Source organism: Magallana gigas, chromosome 4 (genome assembly GCF_963853765.1).
Source record: "Magallana gigas chromosome 4, xbMagGiga1.1, whole genome shotgun sequence".
NCBI lineage: Eukaryota > Metazoa > Mollusca > Bivalvia > Ostreida > Ostreidae > Magallana > Magallana gigas.
In genome coordinates, this window is record NC_088856.1 from 42,200,327 (window position 1) to 42,221,888 (window position 21,562).

General features: G+C 33.7%; 1 protein-coding gene across 1 annotated transcript; it reads left to right on the plus strand.

Annotated features, from left to right (window-relative positions):
* Positions 1-2,498: 2,498 nt before the first annotated feature.
* On the plus strand, positions 2,499-21,299 carry LOC105344203 (glutamate receptor ionotropic, kainate glr-3). The gene is made up of 7 exons (XM_011451924.4): positions 2,499-2,766; positions 9,261-9,290; positions 9,902-10,087; positions 12,733-12,890; positions 16,599-16,783; positions 17,464-18,167; positions 18,493-21,299. Exons 1-7 carry the CDS (start codon positions 2,713-2,715, stop codon positions 18,586-18,588), a joined length of 1,413 nt encoding a protein of 470 aa, XP_011450226.3. The 5' UTR covers positions 2,499-2,712; the 3' UTR covers positions 18,589-21,299.
* The last annotated feature ends 263 nt before the right edge of the window (positions 21,300-21,562 follow it).

The window sequence follows — 21,562 nt, forward strand, 5'->3', positions numbered from 1 at the left end:
TTTAGAATTTTATTTTGCTGCAAAAACCTGCCAATATGATAAGTCTGCAAGTAACTTAAACTCTTATGATAAATAAAATTTGAAAGAATCACTAATTTCGTCAGAAGAAAGATTTCTCTTCTAAGGAATATATAGCGGATCAATTTTTGTACAGGACGACAATAATTCAATCTTGCCTCAATTGAGGCTTCTTTACAGCTTTTCCAATAAAAATATGGCTAACAGAAATTTAAAAACCATGATATTTTTGTCAATTTAGTAGAAAATAACATTTCGGTAAAAAAAAAATTCAGCATGAAAATTGCAGCTCATATTGCTTTAAATAAAACACATGTATCAACGGAGAATCATGTTTAGTACTGTCCTTATATTCAAATAGAAGTGTCGGCACGATTAAAGGCAGAACAAGGTGATCCAACCTATATAATTACATTATAAAATGGTCGCTCAATTGAATTTTATTGATGTTTATTGAGAAAACCTGTCATCGAAGATTAGGATTAACTGTTTAATTATAGTAATCCTTCTTGGCTGTGCGCGGATCATCCGTTTGAACAATATAATTTATATCTTCGCATGCAGAGTGTATAATTATATTTGCTAAGTTTTAAAATGCTTATCAGGGCATGGAAATCTAGTCAACTAGCCAAATAAAGAAATAGAAAATGTTCAGAACAGTTAACTGTTAGAACTAAGTCTTTGTTGCAAAGTTCAATCCCACTCCATCTTACCACCCACCCACCTCCCAAACTCCAACCCCTTCCCACCTCAAAATGCTGTAATGAACCGTACTTTTTCGACAATAACTGCTTTATAGTGCAAAATGACTCTTTAATGTGGCTCAAAACGCTGTATTTTGCTGTTTTTCTTGTATATTTTACATCATAAGTATGATGATATTGTTTTTACAGTTTTGAAATGCATACGAGAGGGTATGTGCTGTCGTAAAGTTACGACAAATTTTTCACGTAATAATCTCATTAGATATTTTGTGAAAATGAGCAAAAAACGTAGGTTTTTAATTCACACTGATAATGAAACTTTTTTGATTATTTATTTATTAAAATTAAATTCTTTGGTTTATTTCTTTTTCTAAAATTCGTTTTTTGTGATTTTTTTTTGGGCATGCTAATGTGATATGACGTATAATTTAGGGTCATTGCATAATTTATAACTTTGAAACTCTTAATAAAAATTTCAGATACCCAAACGCTTTTTTATATATACATGTATATATTTATCATATTTATAGAAACACTATACTATTTACATTTATTGAACACTCTTTTATCTTTATCTAAATTTAAAACATATTATGTTACTTTTCATTTGACATATAGCTACATCTGGGACAAAAATACATATTGTACTTTGATGTATCATTTTCCTATAGTATTCCTCAGGATCAGAATATATGTTTCAAATGATGAAAATTGAGAAAATATCAGGTTTTGTTTTCAACATGCATGTTGCTATTTTTGTGCACGAAAATGATATATTATTCCTCAGCATCAGAAAGTGATTTTTTTTTTACAAGACCCCAGTTTAGGTTTAACTTACAAAAATACCATTTCTATACAAATCTAAGTTTAGTGAATTGAATTCGATCTGCCTCATAGTGAATATAAATACCTCCATAGAGTAGATTCCTATGTTTCAAATGATGAACATTGAAAAAAAATATCACGATTTGTTTTCAACATGTTGCTAATTTTGTGCACGAAAATGAATGAACAGATGCAACAACGATGCTCAGTATGCACAGATTGCATACAAAAAAAAGGACGACGGTAAAATTGATACATTTTTGGAAAAATCAGTTGCATTAACGACATCTCGATAATATATGGACCCCTTCCCCCTTGGAAAAAATAAAATTGGCATCGGACTACCCCCCCCCCCCCCCCGGTCGGCTAATAAAAATTATCCATTGGACCCCCCCCCCCCACACACACACACACACACACAAACCTGCACACTTGAGAAAAAAAAAATTCTGGATCCGCACATGGAAAATGTTGCCATTCATCACGTACCATAGTTTATCATACTGTAGCTTTGCATTGTGTTATGTTTGAAATTCTTTTTTCCATTGCTTGCTTATCTTTGTTCGTTGATCTACTCATGATCTCAGCCACTAATACATGTAACGTCTCCAACACATGACCACCGTCGTGATTTAAACGTTTATTATGATTATATAATGATTATAAAATAAACTCGAAACATCTATACTGTACAATGCATGTCAAAATACCCTAAATCATCAGTGCATGGTGTGGTTTTTTATATTTCACATGCATGTGTAAGATATTATTTCACAACTTTCCAGTTGATACGAATTGAAGTATCCAAATTTTAATACGTATATATATATATATAAGAACACTGCACATTTAAAAATGCACGATCATGGATACCAAAGCTTTGTCAACTAAACTTACGTGTCTAGCAATAACGCGCGCAGGTGCGCGGAGTTGGCTTTTGGAACGTACTGTAGTATAAAACTTCACGTCTCCGCGCTCTCAGATTCAGAAGCTTTCTCAGATGCCTTCGAACGGATCGACATTTAATGATGCCTTTCAGACCTAGAATAGCGAGGGAAAAATAGGTCTCCGTGTGACCTAAAAATCGTGGGAGGAGTCTAGAGGCGAGTGGTCAATTTGACGGCGACATTTTGTGTAGACCGGGTCACAATCAAGAACTGGCAAAATGCGTGCGGTGCTGTGTGTTTGTTTATGTTTGGACATAGTGATATTTACATGGGTAAGTCATATACAATGTTTTATTTCCCCGCCATATACTGACAGTTTGTGTCAATTGAAACAAAAAAAAATCTTGTCAATCTCAGCGAGTTTTGTTAACGTGTTGAAGAGACGGTCAGCTACATGGGATTGTTATTATTAATATGGTGACCTCTTGACCGATCAAATCCGTGTGTAAACGCACTGAAGTCACACGTGAGCATTTCGCTTATATTCACATGTATCCTTCATTCAAAAGAGTGTAGATATTTAATGTTTGGTTATTAAATTACATTAGTCTTATCAATGTCACTTTCATTTCAGTATTGTTTATCGTATTTATAAGTTCATACGACCGAGGATTTGAGTTCACGTACATGTTAATTCAAAATTCATTCATTCCACGCATGTTCAGTGCACGTACGGCACGAGTTTGTCGATCTAAAGGTGTAATAAAAAAGACATCCATTTCTTACTTCGCAGTTTCAGAATCCGTAAATCGTCTCAGAAAAATATTAAAGATTCGACTCTAATCTATATATCTTAATCTTATATATAGAAACGCATTCACACTTGAGCAAGAACAAGAAATTGACCTATTTATAAATATAGCTGTACTTAAGCATGAATGAAAAATGGAATGTAAACCTCATTGTTCTCTCAACCGTAAAATAATAAAACTAAAAAAAAAAACAAAAAAAAAACATGCCTCTTTCTCAAGTCATGAATTTTAATTCAAAATTTGCCGTAAAGTTTGGTATGCTATAAAGTGCATAAATTATGTCGAATATAGCTCATTGTAAATTTGTACACTTTAAACATAATCTAAAAATAAATGTATTTTTATTGGTTTTATTCACGACGTTTAAATAATTATAGATTTGAATTCCATTCTTCTTGATTTAATAGCACTTGTTTCTTTGATCACATTTAGGGGTTCGGTTTTGCCTTTTAATAGAATTAGAAACTACCGGAGCTAGAGCATTAAATTTTAAGAATGTACTGCGGGGCTGGGGATGTTAATTAAAAACTTAATTTTACAGAATCATTGTTCAAAACGATTAAAACAAATATATAAATGGTTGAATAATATACATACATATAGCTAAATGGCATCTTGTTCCTTTGGGAGTTACTTTTTAGTGAAGTCGTGTTAATAAGAATTGTGTAGTTTTCTCTCTCTCTCTCTCTCTCTCTCTCTCTCTCTCTCTCTCTCTCTCTCTCTGTCTCTCTCCGGATGATTACCAAAAACCATTATACCTGGTATTTCACTAGAATGCAGACAGTAAACTAGAATGATTTTTTTTATATAATTGTATGTGTATAAACTTCATAAAGACTAATCAATACATGCATCTGTAGGATTAAATCTTGATACTCTAGGAATCTTCAGTGAGGAAATTTCATTTTATCGATAGAATAACTAATCGCTAAGGCAACCGATTTTTTTTCCGCTTAATAACTTAAATTAAGTACTTTTAAAACAGGTACATGTATCTTTTTCCATCACGGGAATTTTGCATAAAAATCTTGAATTTAAAAAAGAAATTGACAGAATGACAGTAAGCTTGTGTTAGGAGGGAAGGAAGGTTCACCCTTGCGTTCATTACCAGGAAAGATGAAGAAACTAGCCTAAAAAAAATCATGATCATCGCTTTTATATTCTTGGAGTTGTTGATACTTTTTAACGTTTTATTTTCGTTGAACCTGGTCTGAAAACGGCATATGTTAACTACAAGAAAATTGTTTGCCAATAATCTAAACAACACATTCGCATTTAAATTCAAAGTCCTCAAGATAAGGGATTTTCATTTTAATGTTTTTCTTGATCTTTTCTTTGTCCTATGAAACATAGACAGAAAGAAATGATATCGAAAAATTGTATTGAACAGAATGCAAGAGAAGATTGTAAGGTTTGAGGAAAAAAAACAACGAAAATTTTTTCACGCGAAAATGTTTTGAGTTAAGTTATTACATGTTCCCGCAAATCGAAAAATATGATGATAAGGTTAATTATATCCAGTGGTCAATCGCAACTTTTTGAGCATTTTTGACAAGCGGAACGTGTTTTTCCGAGCTTTACCGAAAATACCCGAGAAGTTGCGATTGATCTAGCGGAGCCATATACGAACTCTAAGTGAAGCATCCAAATATCTTAAACGTGTCTTGTTGTCATAAATGGTAATGCATTTGTTTATAATATATATTAATACATATATTGTCGCTGTTGCCTTTCCTATCACATAGCACATAGAATTAGAACATCCCGTTGAAAGTCACTTTTTTAAATAATAACTTTTTACCCCAGAAATGTTAATACCGTATGTAACACACATGTATATACATCTTTGTGAAGTATTAACTATAGATATTCCGATAATATCTGAGGGGGTCAGGTGTATTTATAGATGAAAATAGAGTAATTGCAACGGCCTATATATAGGGCCTTCGGTAAAATCTTAAATTGTGATTAATAATGTTTTTGTGCTAGCGCCTTTGAAAGCTGATGCATGGCCATCTAATTATAATAACAAACACGACCCCTCTAGTGAATGACCCCGGGTTGTAATAGCTTCACCCTGGGATCAGCGAGCTGTCCAGCGGGCACCATTTACCTCAAGTCTATTACCGCTAGACTTCACTGACCAAAGAACCAAAGGGCGATGTCTCTAATGTTATTGAAGTCGATCTAGGGTCTACAAACTTATAAACTGTTAATGATCAGTCCGGTTTCCCCTAGGACTTATTTTCTTGGTTTGTTTTTACATAAATACTTAAGTATTTACATAGACAATGTATTCTGTTAGCAATTAAATCTAATAATCTTAAGCCTTTCTTAAGAAAAAAAAGAAAATGTAGTAGATGATCTTTTACAAACTTTGTCTGAAGGTCAAAGGTCAATGATTAAGGTCACGTTGATGATATTGATATTATCTCTCTCTCTCTCTCTCTCTCTCTCTCTCTCTCTCTCTCTCTCTCTCTCTCTCTCTCTCTCTCTCTCTCTCTCTCTCTCAGTAATAAAACGTAATAAAATTGTCAAGTATGTTGATTTTAAGATATTATTTAGGGAAAAAACTAAAAGATCATAAGCTTAACCTACGCTGATAGGCACTCGGTTGCGCATCGGTTTACAGGACGATTTTTCCGATTGGCCTATTTCGGAACACACCGGTAGTATTAAGCCACCTGCAGATCTTTGTGTTAAATGACAATGAATGAAGACGTTCAATTTTTTAAAGAAAATCTTTGCATCTTATTTCGGATTTATGGGTCAAGTAGGGGATAAGCGGGCGGGAAGACCTATTCACCAGCTATGCGGTCACGACTTTTACATGAATGCCCCAGACAGGGACCAACACGTGCGATTCCATTGATTGGGGTCAAACTGCCGCGCGACGGATAGAATCGTGTCAGAGAGAGAGAGAGAGAGAGAGAGAGAGAGAGAGAGAGAGAGAGAGAGAGAGAGAGAGAGAGGGGGGGGGGACATGTATGTATTTTGTTTCGAATTAAGACTGAACGATACCAGAATAAATACTATGAAGATCACAAAAGTCGTCTTTTAAAAAAAATGGTTTGCACGCATGGGTGAAGAGATCATCCAGTACAGCTTCTACGTATTTTAATTTCTACACGATGTCTACACGATGTCTGGTGGCATTGAAACCGACTGACCTACATTAAAAAAAATGAAATCTTAAAAGATAAAGATTAATTATACACACCGAGCGTCACTGATTTAAAAAAAAAAGGCCACTAGGTATTTTAAAAATAACTATTATCTGACAATGATGGTAAATCGATAAAAACTTCAAATAAAGCCGTGGGCTAAATGTGAGCTAAACTGGAATGTCGAAGCTTATTTCAACTGTTATTTCGAGCGATAAAATAAAACCTATATATAGGGTGATCATTTCCAATTCGTCATGCAGGCAAATGAATCTTTACATTTTTTTTGGTGGTACGATAAACTATAAATGCTCCAACTCTTTATTACACGCTATGCGGGTTAAAACATAGATACGAATTCGAAAGACAACTAATTGACAAAACATTTGATGTATCTGTATCGTATGTGGTCGTGGTTCATATCTAGCCTTTTATTTCTTGGCCACATTCTGCTTTAAGATTAAGTGAACGCAGATGGTTTGTCAATTTCATCTTTATTGAACACAAGTCATCAGATCCCGTTCCATAAAAAATGGCGGAGCGGATTTGTTCATCGTAGAACTCATAAACAGATGGTGCACAAAATATTTTGGTCTTTTTAAAGCGCTTAGCCATAGCTCAGCGCTTTTTTGTCGTTAGACTTCTACTTCCGGTGCATCGAATAACTGCCCCCTATGGGCAAAAGTATACATTATTCAAAATTGGTTAGGGAACCAGTTTCAGTGGTTTATGCACATAACTGCACAGGCTATTGTGAATCGTACGGGCTATTGTGAATTTAATGTACGGGGCTTACAAACATCATTGCAGTTGGTGCCACGCAGTGATAAGGATAAAGTGCGAATACAGAAGCTGAAATGTTATATAAATATATCTGTTATATACATACATAAGCTGGGTTAGCGCTTTTCAGTACTATCAGTACTTTGATTTTTATATCATTTTGTTTCGAAGATTGATGGAATTTTTGTTGTTACAAAAGTGTGTACTACAGTACATATATGTATGTCATGCAACAAAATAAATTTTAAATCTACTTTAATTGCATGCGCTTGATTTACATGTAACTTATTTTAGTAAGTTATAACTAAGAGGAAATGATTTTTTAAAAATTAAATATTGCTTTGATATGCCACTAAAAGAAAATAAGCATACTAAGTTACAAAAGTGAAGGGTTTTTTACAACGTAACTGGTCGCGGCTTACTTTACACTAGTAGTGTTCAATATACACTAGTGGTGGTTCACTTTACACCAGTAGAGGATCACTTTACACTAGATACGGATCACTTTACACTAGTTTCGGATAACTTTACACTAGTTATGGATCACTTTACTCTAGTTACGGATCACTTTGCACTACTGGCGTATCACTTTACACTACTAACGGATCACTTTACACTAGTTTCGGATAACTTTACACTAGTTACAGATCACGTTACACTAGAAGTGGATCACTTTACATTAGTTACAGATCACTTAATACTAGTTACGGATCACTTTACTCTAGTTACGGATCACTTTGCACTACTGGGGGATCACTTTACACTAGTGCCGGATCACTTTACACTACTAACGGATCACTTTACATTAGTAACGGATCACTTTACATTAGTTACAGATCACTTTACACCAGTTACGGATCACGTTACACTAGATACGGATCACTTTACTCTAGTTACGGATCACTTTACACTAGTGGCGGATCATTTTACACTAGCTGCGGATCACTTTACACCCATGCATTCGATCCGTTTTGTTTCAGTTTGATTTTTCCATATATATTGACTCGTTGGACAATTCTGTTGAGTTTTGTCAGAGGAGAAAAAAAAATCAATTTATGTTTTGAAAAATACTTTTTTCAAAAATTAAGTTCAGACAATATGAACAAAAGAACCACCCGGATTCGAACTCAGGATCTGCGGTTCACAAGTCCGATAATTCAACCACTGAGCTATGACGAAATACAAATCGATTAATACAATTTGGATTCATTGATAATTAAATCCAAATCGTCATCTTGTGACGTAGTGTCGTAAAAAGTGTAAGTCTATGTGTATAGTGAGGTACCTTAATTGGATCTTTAAGCGACCTCCATAAAAAGACAAACCTTACATAAGCATGTAAATGTGTTGTGGTTGCTTGTCTTTTTTAATATTTTTATGTCCAATAGAGCATTTGTAATTCCATGTGGGTTTGGTGTGTAATTTGTTAAGGACACTATCCTTAGTTTCGATCGTCAAATTTCAATCCTGACACTAAAAATCGTAGTGTCAGTTGCTCGTTTTAAGTTTGACAGCAATTTTGCTACCGCTGTTAAAATACAGAGACTTTTAAGGAGAATATAAAAAAGAGGATGGTAGTGTACAGAACTTTTGAACCCTGAAGAGTCTGTGATGAGAGAGCTTATAATTATGACACGTTGTCAAGAGAGAGGTACCCCGCTGTTTAAACATCTGATGAATGGAGCATTTGGTGTTTGGATTTGTAATGTTAGAAAAACAGAAAATGAGGAAATGGCCAATCTCACACCTCTTGAGAGAGATCGGCTTCAGCTAAAGATGTAATTAAATTGAGTCGTTGACCTGTATAAAAACAGTTAGACTACCGAGGTTGTTTGGGCGGACAAGCTGTGTTTGACAGGAAGCATTTCAGCTGTTTTTTGATTGGTTAAGTGCCCAGCCATTTTCTTTCCGGGTTGTTGTCTGTCTGTATAATGTAACTTCTTATATATAAATAAACAAGAAACTTGATAACATGCCAAATGAATCCAAATATATAACACATTCTTTATATCAAGATTAAAAGATTTGCATTTCTTTTCATATATATTCATTCTTCTTTTTTTTCAGGGGAAGGAACTGAAAGTTACCTCGATACTGGTATGTCAAATCGAACACGCCCCAATTACGTCACAATTAAAACTGTGTTGAATGTGATCAAATCTTTAAAAGGCCAATCACTGCGAACATTGTGTTAGTTCATAATATGATGAGTGAAAATCCATGAAACACACAGTCACTTCTTTGTTTTTATTTTAACTGCCATCAGCATTATGATCTTTGTGATCAACCTATGATTCCCTTGACTTTATCCAAAGTAGCTTCAGTATTAAGCTTACAAAAAGCACATATTTTCTTTGTTTCAATCACTTATCGATCTACAACGACATAAACCTCAGCTGTTTACTTAAAAGCATGGATTGTGTGAAAAAGGAAAAGTACGATTGGATTCCATGAACTTTAATATCCCATGAAAATAATTATTTCAGAATATGATGCAAAACGATGCTTTAAATAAAGATGAAAAGAAACACATATCTATAAAGCACGAAACAGCCATGATACTTGATACACGCGGTCCATGAAATATTTTGTTAATGCTCATATAATAATGCTCATTCCTGATTAGTAATCGCCAAAATCGAAGAATTTTATCGGCATTACAGTTGCATGGGATGGACTTGATAAAATCTTCTTATCTCCAATTTTAGAGGCCTCCATTTCTAATGAAAACTGGGTCCCCCGGTCAGTATGAGGGGTACACAGTGGACGTGCTGGACGCTCTCGCTGAAGCAAATAATTTTACTTATTCAATTACACCGGAACAAGATGGCGTCTACGGGGTCAAGGACGACAAAGGGAACTGGAATGGCATGATGGGACAGCTTGTCAGCAAGGTTAGAACAGTCAGCGTGTACAATAGCTCCTCTGATTTTTATTCAGTGTGAGAAAATATGTTTGAAAAAATGTTGTTACATGTACAAATTGAACATGGCTTACAGCTGCCATGTCAGTTTTCTATTCATTTGAAGGTATGATGATCAGTGTTTGGTACGTAATGTTAAATGCATCCCACATAATTGACGCGCACATTGAAGTTACGTCATAGAATGTTAGATAAATTCTGTGAGCTTCCGGTAATAACTTTTTTGACAGTGATCGAGACGAGATCAGAGATAGTTCTTGTAATAGTTACTATAGCACATTTTATAGGAATTACATTGAAACAAATGATAATGATAATAGGAAATATCAAAGCAAAAACCATATACATGTACAGTGAAACAAAACAAGGGCCGTGACGCCCTGCTCCACAATCTACGTGTCATTTTTTAAACTAAAATCGTTCAGTGTAACATTTCTTTATTTTCAAATTTACAGTTGTAAGAATTGATATGAATAACTTCAGGGAAACCATGTCTTAAAGACAAATCAGTATTGATGAAAATCTTTATTTGGCCAACATAAATATGATATCAAGTTCTATGCCATTTTATAAATTCAAAACATTATTTCAAAATTAAAAAAATATATACATAAACAGTGTTAACCAGTCTTTCAAGTAAATTTAGGCATCTTGTGTAAAATAAAGCTTTGAGCAATGAAAGATTGAAGGAAAGTTGTACATTTTAATCGATATTTGTATATCATTGATAAATTCGTATTGTGATTTGATTTTCAACTGACTTCCTGATATCATTTTTTACATAGTATTTTATTGTATTGTTGCACCGTTTAAATTGCCCAACCCGTTTCCTTTGATTAAACGCAAGGGAAACGGATGAGCCGTATAGGCTGGGGGCATTGTAAAATCAATACAACAACACGCAGTGATTGACATTCCCTAACCTTAATACCTCAATGCATGCTCATGAATGCACATGGTTTTCGAAGAATAAAGTTAATTTTTTGTACGTTGCATATACAATTTTTAGATTTGAAATTTTAATCACGGAGCGAGAATTGCATAATAGAACGGACAGTTTTAGTGTGCCTGACACTTTATATAACACGATTTGTCTCTCAAAGCTTTTGGTTTTTTACTGAAGGATTACTGGCCTGTTCTACCGGAAGATGCGTAGGCGCAGCGCGACGATTCGTCACAGTATCTAATTAATTTCACCTTGGCCTGTGGCGCTAGCTAGATATTTCAAAGCGAAGAGTTGGTTTATTTTTTAGGGTACTTTTTCGTTTATAATGTTTCCTTTTTTGAATTTGACACAATTTGGTTTTTTTTTCTTTTTTGTGGGGATTTTTTATATTTTTATTTGGGGGGGGGGGGAGGGGGGGGGGGTTAGGATGGAGGGTAGTTGTTGTCCAACAATCATTTCAAGACTGAATTATTTGGGATTATGGATTAAACATGTGACTTTCGTTATACATAAAATACGGCTTTTTCTCTTCAAGAGAACACAAAGATATGAAAGGACAGGGAAAAAGAAATGTTTTTAAATTTTAAAAGAAAAACAAAAGAAAAATTGTTAAATAATGAAAATGAATAATGGTCGTATATACAGTGTGTATTTGCAGTTGAACTTTTAATCGAATTTTCATTAGAGTCTGTTTTCTTTATTTTTGTTTGATTTTATTTGGGTATTTGATGGATTTCTATAAATCTGGGAGAGAGTTGCTTTTCTATAAATAATGATTGGCCTATCTATAATTTACAAATGAATATACTTTTGAATTTGTTGCGGTAGTAAAAAAACACTGTTGATAATATGATTAGTCACTAGGAACTGGTTTATAAACGACTTCACTTATTTGATTAGTTGAAGGGAGTGGGTGGGGTGGTAAAAACAAACTTGAAGTCGTCCTTGACAATCGCATTAGCTGTTATCATCTTGTGTTGGAGTTAGAAAGCTTGGTAAGCTTGGCAAAGGTTCAAAAATCGCGCTCACATTTTTTTTGGTTTCTAGGAGAACACTTTGTAGGTTATACGCCCAATTGAATGTATCGTATGACAAAGAGCACTTTTGTTTTGCCTTCCTTCTTCTTTTCTTTCTCCCCACACAGAAGACTGTGTAAACAAATTTATGAAGTTTTGATGCTGTCCATACGTCTTACTTTATTTATCGGTTTTGACATTAATTTTTTCAGTCAAATATATCTGATTTTTTTTTTTTAAAAGAATCTTTAAAGATAACTGAAACTGAACGTGTTCGCTCTCATTAAAAATGTCGTAGGCGGCAGTGGGTTTCAATCTATCAAACACGTTTATTATTCTTATCAGTTATTTAATTTATTTCGCCTACGCTTTCCCTCGAAAAAAATAACTAAATTACTAATAGAAATGCAAATCTTAGTCTGAAAATTTTGATATGAGACAATTTGAAAATTTTTTAAACAAATGTTGGTGTTACTAAGTTGGGTTTTTTTCTCTGTTTTTTTTCCGGGGGGGGGGGGGGTGTTTTTGGTCTTTTTTGTTTCTTTTGTTTCTTTTGCTTAGATTAAATCAAATATCCATTTGATTAAACAAAAACACAGTTGTTTCACGCTGATATCTAGGGATGTTCATATTTTATAACTCTTATTTTCTAAGAAAGCTGATTTGGCGGCCGCTGACCTTACCGTTACAGACGCCAGGAAGATGGACGTGAGTTTTACCAGCCCCGTATTTCACAGCAGTAATAGGATCCTGGTGTGGCGGCCCCAGGTTCCTCCACACAACGGCCTGGTTGTCCTGTTTCAACCGTTTAGGTATATGTCTCCATTAATTAAAAACTGTGTAGAAGAAAACGCAATAATATAATTTTATTTACACTTCATTATAAAATGCCATTATATACAGTTTATCACCATTGCTATTTCCTTTACAAAATTAATGTAACAACTAGGCCATTTTCGCTCGTGAGAAAATTATAGTTATTTTTTTGCGAGCAAAAATGGCCGAGTTGTTATGTAGAGGATATTCTTTATTTCTTTCGTTATTTTCTAAGTTGCTTTTTTAAGGGGGAATTTTTTTTTAGTCAATTTATATGATGCTCCAATTTCATCGAGGATAATTACTCACACTTTATTTATCGATAAATCTGATAGAGAGAAAACAACAATGATATTAGTGCCCATGGTAAAGACAGTTTTAACAAATAAGGACATAAACAAACTCGATCGTATCTCGTATCAACCTCCAACGTAAACCAATAATAGATCTGATCAACAACTAAAGACATAAAAAAAAACAACACAAAACATAGGGTTTTTTAAGGAAAAGAGGGCCTCTTATGTTCATCCTCTTATTTCATTGTTTTCTTTGGGGGATGGGGGGGGGGGTCTTGATTCTCATACTCGTATGTCAAGTATTTTTGTTGCATTTAAGAGAGGAGAGGGGTTATTACCTTTATATTTTTTTTCTTTTGAAGGGTGGGGGTCTGAGTTTCAACCTTATATGTCAAGTGATCCATTGTTTACTAACAAAGTTAAAGTGTAAAAGAAAAACAAAAACCCCTAAAACACGCGACCTTTTTCTCCCATTACTTTATTCTCCACGAACAGTCTCTTATCTATCATGTGGTGTAAAATATCTCAACTTTTCACTGTGATCTTTTATGAAACGCCTTTTGAGATAAACTTCGGATAAAATTCCAATTAACCTACCGTTTATTTTGAGCATGCTCACGCGCTCAATGGTTTTGCTTTTCATAGAAATCTTAAAAGCAGAAAGAGAGAAAAAAAAACCTATCACTAAAATCATGAACATTGACATGCCTTTCAACTCTAGCAATTACCTTGTTTAAACCAAACAATATCGTGACGCAAGTCTCCATTTAAAAATCATTGGAGAAACATGCATTTTAAACTTAATTAAGGAAGGACAAAAGTCGTACACAGAGCTATAAAAGTGTAACCTTTTTTTACTCAGTTCTTTTCTTGTTCTGCTGACCTAATGGCAAAGAGTATGTGGCGCCAATCCCACCCACCCTCCAAAACATAGACCAGACTTTTATGCATTTGCGCCTTTCTTCGTTCTTGTAGGACAAAGATATTATATTCAAAACAGGAAGTTTTTGTGATCAGTAAAATGCCCCTTTAATCATTTTCCGTTTGATTGGCATGGAGAAATCCCAAGAATACGGCGTTTATATAAAATGGTCTTTAAGAGAAAGCGTCTGTCCGATATATATACTATTTTAAGTTTCTTGATAAACAGTTTTTTGTTCAAGTTCAGTTGAATACAGTGTCATTGTTCCATACCTTTTCTTTTGTTATTCTATATTGATATTACATCTAGAGTGAAAACAAGACATGAATATATACATGTAAAAGAATCTGTTTTATCTATCTCCATGAACATTTATATAAAAAGAGCATCGTTATACCCCCCAAAAAAAACCCAAGCAAACGAAAAGAAAAGAAAAGAAAGTTACGACCAAATTAAAGTCTAATTTCTATCTTAGTCTATAAATAATGTTCAGATCAGTGTTCATTATTAATGTTAAAGGACATATCGCATGTTTCTAAGGTATACGACATTTTACATTTTTTGGCTTCCTTTTGTATCTAATAATTACTCCTAACAGTTTGTTAACGGTATAAAAGCGGTAATTAGCCATAATATCAATTTAAATTATAGCCCCGATCGTTTAAAAACTCGTTAATTAGATAGCGTGTCACGTGGTACAGAGACGTCACATGCGACCTTCTTTGAACAGCTGATTGTAAACAAATTGTAGGATTAGCATTATCTTCTTTAAATTTTGACATTCATTCACCATGTAAGTTGTTTTTTTACATGCTGACTAAATTAAAAGAATCTTATTATTCAGTCGTACATGTTTGAGCCACTAATACGGATAAAAAACGATGATATTGCCGAAAAAGCGACGATGAAGTCGGCAATGACGATCAAATTGATCGACGTGTAAACATTGTAAACACAACTTAGTAAGGATTGTAGCTCAAATAAATCTGTTAAAGGTGTTCATTTATTAAAATCTACAACAGTCTTGGTTTTTGGCGTTCCTAACGACTCAAAATGTTCATTATTGTAAAACTGTGGTGCACAAGAAGTTTGTTTCTTCGGCAGTAACTGATCACAACTTTCTAAGGTTGTTTACTCTATATTACACTGGATTATAAAAGCAGGCAAGAACGTTTTCCTTAATTATTGTTTATTTCTGTAAGATCCCATCTCCGTATTTTTTTTTTTATCCATTTACGTATAAATGTATATCAACAAACTTTGTCTATTTCTCGCGTAAACAATCAATATCGACAACTCGATCCATGACTTCTCCCACAAAAAATAAAACAGAAATCTCACCTACCGTACTAAAATTATGATTTCTTCAGAGGTGAGCTACATGTATGAATGAAGAAATCATGTATACAAAACCGATGCATACATGAACGTATAGTTTAACAATAAGAAAAAGAAAACAGCTAATGAAGCGAGGCGGTATCCAAAATGGCGTCCCCTCACGTTATTTTTCTCCGATGAACTTGCGTTTTGTACACAGGCCCCTGTGCATAAACTTCTATTTTTTTCTTTTTGAGAAATGAATACGATTTATTTATGAAACTATAATTACAAAAATGTACCATATAATTAATAATATATGAATTGAATGTTTATTTACATGTATAAATCCTCTCGTCGACAGATAGACCCCTATTTGTCTCAAGATTTCCGCATACTTTCGTAAGGGAAACTTAAAAAAAACAACAGTCCAAATCCCCATTTTCGGTGGCTAAATCACCCGCAGGAGGCAGAGAACACCATCATGTCCTGTTATCGGCAATTTAATAGGTGATAATTAGTATAATTGTCTTTTAAATCTAATCCAATTACAAAGATGGCTAACAACACCTTCTCGCTCGAGGTCGCATATGACGTCACACATCATGGCGGGTAGATCGAGAGAGAAAATATGCATATCGCAACATTTGAATTTCATCGCTTTCAAACTCATGAATTAGGCAGAATATTTTATGAAAACGTTAATAAACTTCATTTTTAATGAGTATAGAATGATTTTATTTAAAAAATTCCGAAAATTGAAAAACATGCGATATGTCCTTTAAGCATCAACATATTCAAACTCATTTAAACTGTTTGGGAATAGTGATTATCAGTTGTAAGTTCTTTTTGTAAATCATCAATAAATTTTAATTTAATTTTTTTTTGGGGGGGGGGGGGCGTGGGGGGTTGACGCCGCATACATTTTCAAATTATCTCGAATAGAATGTAAACAACATTTTTTTTTTTCAAAAGCACCATTCCAATTTTACATAAAAGTGCAAACACGGGTTGAATTTATCTCGATAAGACTTTAAACAAGGCTTTTAAAAAATATCAATCCCTTACAACAAAGACAGTTTGATTTTTATCTCGATGAGACTTTAAACAACAAGTTAAATGATTTTTAAAATTTCAAATTTAAATTTTAAATTTAAAATCTATTACAGTGGCGACGTTTGGGTGATGCTGATGGTGGTCTGCATGATAGTGGGTATACTACTGGCCATTATTAACCGCTACAGCCCCTCGGAGTGGAGCAAGATTCCCGAGCCCGAGGACAAAACAAACAGCCGGGACAGCTTCACAGTCAACAATGCATTGTTCTTCGTCCATACCACCGTATGCTGGCAGGGTAAGTGGTTTTGAACGATAATCAAAGTACTGAAATCACTGGTGTAGACTTTTTTTTTACCAAAACTAGAATAAGTCACTTAATTTGTTTTAATGCAATATTATAGCATTCAATCACAACAATGACATAGTTTGTTTATTTCAAAGTTTAAGAAAATGGGATCATAGTGGAAGCGTAATTAATTCATTTAAGGGTGAGGATTGTCTATCGAACGATGTATTTCGGAGACATTGCTTCCCATACAGGTTCTTCCGACCATTGATTCAGAACAAAACATATACTCTCCAAATTCCGACATTTTGTGTCAAAGTAAATGATTACGTTGAAATGATAGGCGAGAAGAATTAGAGGGCGTAGCAAAGAAATTTATTTTGGAATGCCGAAAATTTACTTAGTTTAATGTATATTTAATCAGAAATTTACACCAGTTTCGGTGATTAATGGTGATAGCTATCAGATTCTCTAAACACTTTTGCTGAAATCTAATAAAAATTCGAGGGACGTTTGAGAACAGTTTACGATATCTTGCCTGTGTTATGTCGCAATTACTCAAAAGAATGTATAAACGGTGCAATGAAGTACCTGGTATTTCTTGAAGAAACTTTTTAGATTAGTTAAGAAATTATAGAAATTAAGAAATTTAAAACGTTATCACATTCAAATTTGTTCTGTGATTTTAGGTTTTAAAGAAGCCCCAAGGTCACCGGGAGGCCGATTTCTTACCTCAATGTGGATGAGCTTTGTTCTGTTTATGATCACTGCCTACATCGCCAACTTGGCGTCCTTTCTGATCGCCAGGACGCCAGACAAGCCGATTCTTCCGTTCAAGACGTTCCATCAAATGGAACTACAGTCCGACGTTGCTTATGGGACGAAATCTTGGGACAATTTTCTGCAGCGCAGCAATGACCCTGTATTAAAACGGCTGCATTTCATTTCAAGATCTGACCCTGATAATCTTTTTGAAACAGACGAGGAGGGCTTTGAAAGAGTTAAGTCGTACCAAGGAAAGTTTGCTGCCATTATGGAAGGTCACGTGGCAGACTATTTCGCGGGACGGGACTGTAGCGTCATGGTGGTCGGGGAGCGGGTTGACCCGACAGAACAAGCTATAGGTTGTAGTGATGCAACACTATGTTCTGAGTTGTCATCAAGTATGAAAAAAGTGCCACTGAAGGATCTCCGCCAAAAATGGTGGCCAAACAACTGTAATTCAGAACCCCTGAGCGAGTTTTTGAATAAACCGGAAGTTACGTTGTTGACGCCTGCGCGTCCATTGAATACTATTGACTTGTCCATAGCGTTCATTTTACTTCTACTTGGTATTATCGTTGGAGTTATCATGTTACTGGTTGAAGTTTATCTTGCAAGAAAAAAAGCTAAGGTAAGTTAACAATTTTTTATGTCGATGTCTAATGTATTTGTGTAACACAATGATATTAATCGCATTTTATACGATATTTTAGTGTTCAGTCAATATATGTGTCCGGATTTAGGAATCATCCATTGAAGTTTCACTGTACACTCATAAGATTAATATTTTTTGGCATCAATTTTCGTGGATTTAGTGAAAATCATTTTCAAAGGTACATAATTTCGTGGTCAATTATCCTTTCAATCCAATTTGTTACTAGATATTGTACTTCAATGCACATTTGTCATTCAACGAATACTGATGAATACTAAGATAACATCTTCTTTATTTTTAGAAAGAAGGGCCGATTAAACTGAAAACTACAAATGGCGACAATGCATTGACAGAAGGAACAGAGGAGGAGAAAGCGCCAATTGCTGAGGAGTGTTGAAAAAATTCATTAACTTCCGGCTATCGCCAATCACTTCCGGCTAAACAATTTATAGCCAATTCGGTGAGAGTGCTGATTTCAAAAGAAACAAAAACACATCTGTGTTGAATGTCGTAAACTGTAAACAAATCCACGGCGAAAAATATCTGTACATGTATATATGAATATTAAGAACACAATGTGTTAAAGTAATTCCATTAGATTGATAGTGCGTAAAAATCATGTTCGAAATTACAGTGTACATCTACTTTCCTTTGACGATATCAAATTTATGGGGTTTTTTTATTCAATGAAATGAAATTTCAATCGTTGAATCATATTCATGTTTCAAACAAGGGTTGTCACTTTCATCATAGATCAACTACTTGTAACTGAAAACAGTTGTGTTTTCAATTTTATCTATTTTCATAACCATTCGTGCATTAGCTGACGAAAACATGAGACAGAAATGCGTCATTGGGATATTTAATATTACTTGACGTTTCCTCCAAGGTTGTTGCTATCTTTGTGGGCTGCATCAGTATAACTGAGTACCTGGTGATTGAGATTACGCAGACTTTGCTCAAAGCATTTCAATACAACGAGACTGATTAAAACGTTTTGATTTAGACACGTGTTCGTTCCGAATGCTCTCTATCAGTTGAAAAATAGAATATCAACTGTGAAATTAATATAAGGTGCTTAATTTAAGTTGTATAGCTATTTTTTTTCATTAAGGGTTCGGTTTTGATAGCCATATTTAATATCTAACGAAATTATTGATTTCCAACTAAAACGTACATGTATATATACACTTATTATACAGGATGAACTTAAACATCGCTGCCAGCTTAATTAGAAGTATAATTATAATCATAATAATTAAGGAGGCTGGATGGTCAATAAATTACCAATCAGATATATCTCAAAATATTAGATATTATTCTGGTATTTTGGTAAAGAAAAAAATCATAGATATAATCTTTAAATGAATATTTCCCTTGGCTACATTTTTCTTGTAAGGATCTCTTCTTCTCAAGTTGATCAATAAATTCAGTATACAGTTTTAATATGGTCACACTCATCCATCAAGCCCCAGCTATTTTAAAATTGCCACCTTTGAATACGTAGCCCTAAATATAAATACTAGTATACAGGACAGTTTTCCTTGCACAGTCTTGCCATCGCCGTTAGTCTAAGAATCCCCACCCCACACCCCCGTCATCCCTGCCTCTTCTTTGGGGTCATGATTCCCAATTCATTCATTTACATTGTCAACATTCACAAGTTGAATGGCATGATTATTAGTTTTCTTCATCAAAACAAAAGGGCATTAAAATCTTTAGTAGTGTTATTCTACTTGTTTGTGTTGTGATTTTTTTTTCATCTACACTATAAAAATCTCAATACCAAAATATCAATTAGGTTCCTAGTCAACTGTCGCATTTCTTAAACATTTTTTATATTTCAACCTAACCCATGGTTGGTTTTTTTGTTGGTTTGATTTTTTTTTTTGGTTTTGGGGTTTTTGTTTTTTTGTTGTTTTTTTTTTTTTGGGGGGGGGGTTCGATTGGAAGCAATTTAGGTTTTGTTATGTTTTTCTATTTTAATCTAAAATTTCAAATTTATTATAAAATTTTTATAACAAACCACGTCTTTTCGAATGACATCTTACATGTATATCTGTATTTTTGATACGATGTCAGTCATGTCATGTCATTTTTCAGCCTGAAGTGTGCTTAAATTATATTGCTCTTGTTGGGGTTTTTTTATTGAATTTTTTTTTAAATTGAAATGAATTTTCAAATGTTTAAATTGTTCACAAACTGTTAAGTAGTTCAGTAGTTCAGTAAATATCCTATTTAGTCTGATCTGTTGAGGCCATTACATTGGAATTGATGTAATAACTTTCAAATGTTATGTTTTCATACAAATTGAAATATTTCACTTCAATGAATATTTGATATGCGTAGTGTGGTATAGTAAATTTGAAATGTAATTTCTACATTTAATTTGATTTCATTGAAATACAAGTATTCGATTATCTAGTCTATATTATACCTCATTTTTGTCTCATTTCTTTTTTTCACTTTTTTTTAAAATTATAAATCATATCCAACAAACTGGGAGGGGGAGGGCTTTCATTTCAACTTTGAGTCTTTACTTTAAAAAAAAATCAATGATTGTACACACATTGAGCTTTCAAATTTTCCTCAAGGAATACGCGCTTTCAAACCATTAAATGGTTTTAACATGAATATTTTTTCATTTTCAAATATTGATTTAAGTGAATTCCATCTACTTAGTCTGCTTACCGTAGACGCTTTGCTAGAAAATACCTCTAAGAAAGAGTTCTACAGAGAAATGGACACGCTTCAACTGTCAAATGAGGTCATGTCGTAATGAACAAAATTTTATTTAAAATTCCGAACTAAAGTTTGAATCTTAGTAAACAATAGGGCAGATTGAACTATGTGAAAATAAACATATTTTTATTCATTTAAGTTAATTTTCATAATTATATATTATATTTATGTAATATATATATTTTTTTCATTTGAAATTGAGCACTTTTTGTTTATTTTAGAGTCGATGTCGTGAGATTATTGCATTATGAGTGGACTAAATAATTATCTTTATACTTTGCATGGTAAATGTGTATGTACCAATGTATATAGTTTTCTGTTGTTTATTAAAAATAGACATTCGATGAAATAAAAAGAAGCGAATCTTTCATTTATGCATTGTATTACTTATAAAATGCTGTGAAAGGATTGAGTTTACAGTGGCCAATTTTCGAGGATTGCCAAAATTTTGAAGGTTCGGTGTTATAAATTAACATCCACTAAGTATGATATCCTCTATTTCTTGAGATAATTGATTGTAATTCACAGCTCTATAAATCTTACAGGGACAAAAATCTACACGATCCAGTTAAAACCAGTTTATCGAATTTACGGTCGAAACCCTCAGAGACCCAAGAAAAACCCAGGAG